This window comes from Rutilus rutilus, assembly GCF_951802725.1.
Source record: "Rutilus rutilus genome assembly, chromosome: 21".
Taxonomy (NCBI): Eukaryota; Metazoa; Chordata; class Actinopteri; order Cypriniformes; family Leuciscidae; genus Rutilus; species Rutilus rutilus.
The window spans coordinates 33,641,803-33,648,536 of record NC_140226.1 but is presented as its reverse complement, the minus strand read 5'-3'; the positions used below and the strand labels follow the sequence as shown (position 1 = coordinate 33,648,536).

The 6,734-nt window shown below is 35.9% G+C and overlaps 1 protein-coding gene across 14 annotated transcripts in view; it reads left to right on the top strand.

Annotated features, from left to right (window-relative positions):
• The first annotated feature begins 1,664 nt into the window (after positions 1-1,664).
• Positions 1,665-6,734, top strand: part of cep170ba (centrosomal protein 170Ba) — a 42,332-nt gene continuing 37,262 nt past the window's right edge. For 6 of the 14 annotated variants that reach the window (XM_084393591.1, XM_084393598.1, XM_084393589.1 and 3 more), the window contains exons 1-2: positions 1,665-1,949; positions 3,047-3,172. In XM_084393591.1, the coding sequence (XP_084249717.1) occupies positions 3,068-3,172 (105 nt within the window). In that variant the 5' untranslated portion in view covers positions 1,665-1,949; positions 3,047-3,067. Of the gene's footprint in view, positions 2,144-3,046; positions 3,173-6,734 lie in introns of all 14 variants that reach the window. The other 8 variants (XM_084393595.1, XM_084393599.1, XM_084393594.1 and 5 more) reach the window with 4 other exon arrangements.

The window sequence follows — 6,734 nt, the reverse complement described above, 5'->3', positions numbered from 1 at the left end:
TATAGCTTATATTTTGTTTTAGAAGTCTAGAAATCACAAAATTCCCTCTGGTTTTCCAAGACTGTGAGAATCCTGATTCTTCGGTGGAAAACAGCTGGTTATTGAGGGGCAGTAAAATAAGGATTTTGTTGTTGTTGTTTATTTGAGATAATTTAACTTGATTTTGACTGATTTGAATTAATCTTGATCTTGATCTCAGGATCTTCCTGCGGCGAACAGCGCCATCTAGCGGAGAACAAACTCAACCGAACCTCATGGAAGACCATTATAAGACAATTATATACAATTATTATAAGACCACATAAGAAAAAGAAAAAAAAAACATGCTTTTGTAAATCATAATTATGAAATAAAAAGTCGAAATGATGACATACCAAGTCATTTATGAGATACAAAGTCGAGTCGAAATGATGAGTTCAAAAGATATAATTGACACAAAGTTAAAATTATGACTGTTAAAAGTCAGAATGTGATATAGAAAGTCATAATCTTTTACTTTGTATATCATAATCATGACTTCTTGCATCAATTATGACTTATGTCATATGTCATTGTTTAACTGCTTCTATTGCTCTCCTCATTTGTAAGTCGCTTTAGATAAAAGCGTCTGCTAAATGATTAAATGTAAATGTAATGTAATGTAAATAACATGCTACCATATTAATGATAAAAATGCTTCCATAATAATGAATATGACTCATTAATGTTAAATGATTCTAATATCAGATCCCTTTACTGTATATTTGGAGTATTGTAGATTTCTTTAATGTAAAATATTACCATGTTTAACTAGTGCCGTCTAACATAAAAGTTTAATATATTATATACACATATGTTAACTTACATATAGGCCTACATACACACACTCTCTCTCTCTCTCACACTCTCTCTCTCTCTCACACACACACACACACACACACACACACACACACACACACACACACACACTCTCTCTCTCTCTCTCTCTCACACATACACACACATTATTTTTGTGAGGACTCTCCATAGATGTATTGGTTTTTATACTGTACAAACTGTATATTCTCTCCCCTTACACTAACCCGACCCCTAAACCTGCCCATCACACACACACACACACACACACACACTAACCCGACCCCTAAACCTACCTATCACACACACACACACACACACACACACACACACACACACCCTAAACCTACCCATCCCAGAAAACTTTCTGCAGTTTTACATTTTCAAAAAAACGAATTCTCAATTCTGTATGATTTATAAGCGCGTCTATCCATGGGGACTCACTTTAGGCCCTCATAGTCCCCATGAGTGAGTGTGTGTGCATTCAGGTTTAAGACCATGTACACACACACACACACACACACGTATAGCCAACATATAAACTTTATCGCGATTAAAATATTTTAACAGCACTAGTTTTATCGTAAAACAACCACAACACGCCATTAATACACTAATTCTATCTGATCTCTAATGAAACTTGCTTCCACTTATTTTCTTACCTAATGCAAAAACATTTACACATTTTAAGTGTGCCTTTAGTGTCCAGACACTATTCGTGCCATAGAATACCACATTAATATCTGTATGTAACTATGCAGCAAACGCATATGGACAATAATAATCGCGCGCTCGGGCTTTTATGCTGTAATCCAGTGATGATTAAAGGTGGATCTAGTTTTTCTGGCTGGAGTTTCAGGTGGAGGCGCTGCGGCCGCGGTGACGTCACTCACCGACACACTCTGACAGACTCTCGCGGATAAAAGTCTCTCGATCCATCGGGAATAACAGCCTCAAACTCCGGCTACATCAGGTCTCTTCCTCTCGCACTGATGGAGACGCATTAAACCCGTATTTATATGTCGTGAAGTGTGTGTTTAAGCGCTCGGATGTTCGGGAATGTCAGGAATAAACTTCCTGTTGAGCTTTAGCCTCGCGGAGCTTCACTAAAGAAGGTGTGAGTGCTTTACCTGCACAGTTCTGCCTCGTTTTACTCTCTTTTCTCTGTGTTTATCTGTTTAAATGGCTTTATTTGGGTTGTCATGTTGTAGTTGTGGCTCATGAACGAGGGATATCGACTGTGAGGTTTGGATTAACGCGTATAGTTCGTGAAATCCTGGGTTTAATATGAATGAATGTTGATTTACAGGTTTGTTTGAGCTCTTAGCTGTTTTACACCGGTATACACCTTACAGAATCTGCTCTGTTTCTGATTTAATGTATTATTTTACTTTGAGATTCTGTCAGAGATTCTTTTAAACGTCTGGACTTGAACTTTGTCCTGATCAATTCAGTTTTAAACACACCAGAAGCTAAAATAACATGCTTATCTGAATAATATAACAACTTTACCGTGATACCAGTAACACAAACCAGAATAATTTCTCTTTGACACATTGATTATAGTTTGATTTATTGATTTATTATCCAGCATGATTTAAGACTGTTCACATGGTCATATTTGCTCATATTTAATAATTGACCTAGAAACACCTCATCCACCGCTTTACCAACATTTAATATGACATTTAATATCAAAATTTCACCATACCATCATTTTCTAATAGATAAAATCCTGCTCTACTTTTGTTCCTCAATGAAAATCTCGATAAATGACCCTTTAAAAGTAACTAACTATAAAAGTAAACTATTTCTAATGATCTCACTACAAAGATGAGATCATTAAAAAAGCATTGGTAACACTTTACAATAAGGTTCGTTAGTTAACGAACTAATAATGAATTGCACATATACAGCACTTATTAATCTACTAATACTTTATTAAAATCTTGTTAAGATAAGTCAATGAACAGATGTATTTTTATTAACTAACATCAACAAATACAGTAACAAATGGCTTGCTCATAGTTCATGTTCCATTAACTAATGTTTACTAATGAACCTTATTGTAAAGTGTTACCAAAGCATGTATAATAATATAGTATACATTAGAAAGTAAAAATGTTTTGGATGATAACAGTCCCGGTCACAGCAGTTGAAGCTCAATCCCCAGATTATGACGGATGGGTTTTTTCACTCGTTTCTCCCGTAGGAAGTGGATGGAGTTGTGAAGATGAGTGTGACGTCGTGGTTCCTGGTGAGCAGCTCCGGCACGCGCCACCGCTTGCCCCGCGAGATGATCTTTGTGGGACGAGAGGACTGTGAACTGATGCTACAGGTCAGACACTAAACACATCTTTCTGATCCGCCGCATTAAAGGGTGCTTGATTATGATTTGACTTTTCTAACTTTAGTTAGTGTGTAATGTTGCTGTTTGAGCATTAACAACGTCTGCAAAGTTACAACACTCAAAGTTCAGAGCAAAGGGAGATATTTGCTTTTAAAGAAATCGCTTTTTAAGGACTACAACAAACGGCTGGTAGAGACTACACCACATTCCTCCCGGGTTAGTGACATCATTAACCCTAAAATTTACATAAACCCCGCCCCCTGAACACGATTTATAGATTATCATGACAGAATATGCTAATCAATGACTAGAAGATAACTACACATAAGCTACATAAATTCATCAACTAACCATTCAGAAATGTTCTGTTGCTTCTACATGTTGTCACTTCTTCTTGAGTCTCTCCTTTATTGTCTGACTCTGGTTTTAACATATAAGGAATTTTTAGTGCGTGCGTGTGTGTGCAAGCTGTTGTAGCTCCGCCCCCCTGTGCCGGGAGCAGCAGCTCATTTGCATTTAAAGGGACAGACACAAACGGTCCATTTTTGCTTACTCTCAAAAAGTGACAATTTTAACATGCTATATAAAAATATCTGTGGAGTATTTTGAGCTAAAACTTCACACACTCTGGACATCAGAGATTTATCTTACATCTTATGAAAAGGGCATTATACCACCCCTTTAAAGGGATAGTCGATCCAAAAATAACAATCCTGTCATTAATCACTCACACTCACTCATGTCGTTCCAAACCCGTAAAACTTTAGTTCATCTTCAGAAAAAAAGATAAAGATGAAATATGAGAGCTTTTTATCCCTCCATTGACGGTCTACGCAACTACCACTTTCAAGGCCCAGAAAGGTAGTAAAGTCACCATTAAATAATCCATGTGACTCCAGTGGTTTAACCTTTTTTATTTATTTATTTATTTTTTTTTTTTTTTGCATTAGCAAAAATACCCTGCGTCCCAATGTCCACACTATCCATCCTAAACAGTGTGTGAGATTAGAACAAGTGTGTCCTGAAGCATAGTAAGAGTGTGTCAGAAGTCCCCAGATGGTCTACTGTTAGATTTTTGGAAGTGTGGATCCATGCTCATTATAACAGCTAATATTACCCACAACCCACTGCGCTTTGGAGGAGGAACTACAAACACGAGTAAAAACTACAAAACATGGCGGACATGCGCGACTGATGGTGAGAGCGTTTAGATAAACGTTTGAGTGACTAATCAAAGTTTAACCTGATCAAAAAATATTTATTTAATGTTATCCGTGTTAAATTTCATCTGCAATAACAACGTGGGCTTTTATAAAGATCCGTTCGGTCATTCACTTTTAAATGCTTAATTGTGCATTAATATGAGGAGATTAAAGACCCGCGAGATCCACGTGTTTCTGCATTTCTCTGATACGGTAGGAAATAAAATGAAATTTTAACTGATTTTAACTGAGACGAGATGATTGACAGGCCGGTTTATGTGATAGGATGAGAGAGAGCAAGTATACGACGTGACGACGTGGTGTCTCAAAGCTTGTCTACTTTTTTGCTACACACTCAAAAGTATCTACTTTTTCTTCACACAAAAAGAGGACATGCTTTTAGGGCGTAGTATAAGCAGGCGAATTGAGACGCAGCAAATGACTCATTCTTGAATGAATCAGCTGTTTAAATGAATCGTTTGAATGAATGACTCAATGACTCACTCATTAAGATCATCTGCCACCAATTACTGGCGGTTTAGGTTCATGTTTAAAAGTCATATAAATTCATTTCTTATTTGTATTAAAAAAATATTTAAAACAATCCCATAACATTATCTAATTTTTAGCGGTAAGTGATTTAATTTGATTAATAATTGTGTCTTATTATTCTAATTGAATTTTTTGTTCAAAGTTAAGAATTGTAAATAAAAGATGAAGCAGACATTTAATAAGATTGGGGGGGGGAATGCCCCTAATATAAGGTAAAAAAAAAAAATCCCAAATATGCACATTTAAATATGCCAAAGCTGATAGATTATTGGTTCAGAAAATATATATATATTTACACCACAGAAAAAATCCTATTTTTTTCAGACAAGTAACTGTTTCACTTGAACAAATGAACGACCGATTTACAAGATTTTTTCTTTTTTAGAATTTGAAAGATGATCAAGATGTCGTTCGATACGTGAGATCTCTGATTGTAGTCCTTGAAAACCACAAAAGTAGTGCTTGAAAATTCCTTGAAAGTCTTGGAATTGAATTTGTACAGTGTGTGTACGAGCCCTGTAAGACCGATGCCCATTAAACCACCATTTACTGTAATGCACAGAAATCTCCTGTTCGGTCATAAAGCTCGTGTTGTACAGTAACCGTTAGTGAACGGTCGATTACTGACACTCTTAAACTCAACTCAAACAGACGTGCCTCTCTGTGTTCTCTGTGTTCTCGGTCTCTTGTTCTGCTGACACTAGAATGCAGTGTTTTCAATCTGTTTATACGGTTGTGTTGATCTGTGGTCAGTTCAGCTCGGCCCTCTCACCGCAGAGTCAAGAGCCTCGTTCTGTCTATTCATGCATCTCTCTCTCTCTCTCTCTCTCTCTCTCTCTCTCTCTCTCTCTCTCTCTCTCTCTCTCTCTCTCTCTCTCTCTCTCTCTCTCTCTCTCTCTCTCTCTCTCTCTCTCTCTCTCTCTCTCTCTCTCTCTCTCTCTCTCTCTCTCTCTCTCTCTCTCTCTCTCTCTCTCTCTCTCTCTCTCTCTCTCTCTCTCTCTCTCTCTCTCTCTCTCTCTCTCTCTCTCTCTCTCGCATTCCTCGCCAGCCGCGAACTCTGGCACTCGTTCAAGTGTTTCAAACTCTTTCAAGATGCTCCATCATTATTGGACATTTAAAATGTTTTGTTATGATGCAGTGACATTTTGTGCAACATTCATTCATAAGATGCATGCATGTTTATTATGCATTTTATTAAAATATATAATTTTATAGTTTATATTATATGAATAATCATTTTTAGACTGCATATTATTATATTATATTAGATATCCTTAAGGAATGAAGGTTTGTGGGTTTAATCAAACTGCATATATTATTATATTATGTTATATATTCTTAAGAAATTAAGGTTTTATGGGTTTAATCAAATTGCATATATTATTCTATAATGTTATATTATATTATTTGTATTGTAAATAGCCTTATTATATTAAATTAAATTATATTATTGCTATAGTTTGCTTTAGATTATATACATAATCATTTTCATGGCATTAAAGTCAATCTTGGGTCTGTTTTATTATAATTTTTATTGTTGAATATGATTTAAAGTATAAAAAAATATATAAAAAAATTAAAAATAAATATATACCGCAATATATTGTCATATGATGCATGCATGTTTATTATGCATGTAAAAAGTGACCGAAAAGTCAGATGCATCATACTGTAGCTCAATCTTCAGATGCTTGTAAATGAGCCTCGGTTAGACTCAACAAGAGCAACACCCTGTATAATGAAGTCTCTGAACAATGACATCATCCCACTAATGAGGCAGTAAACGAGTGTGGGCA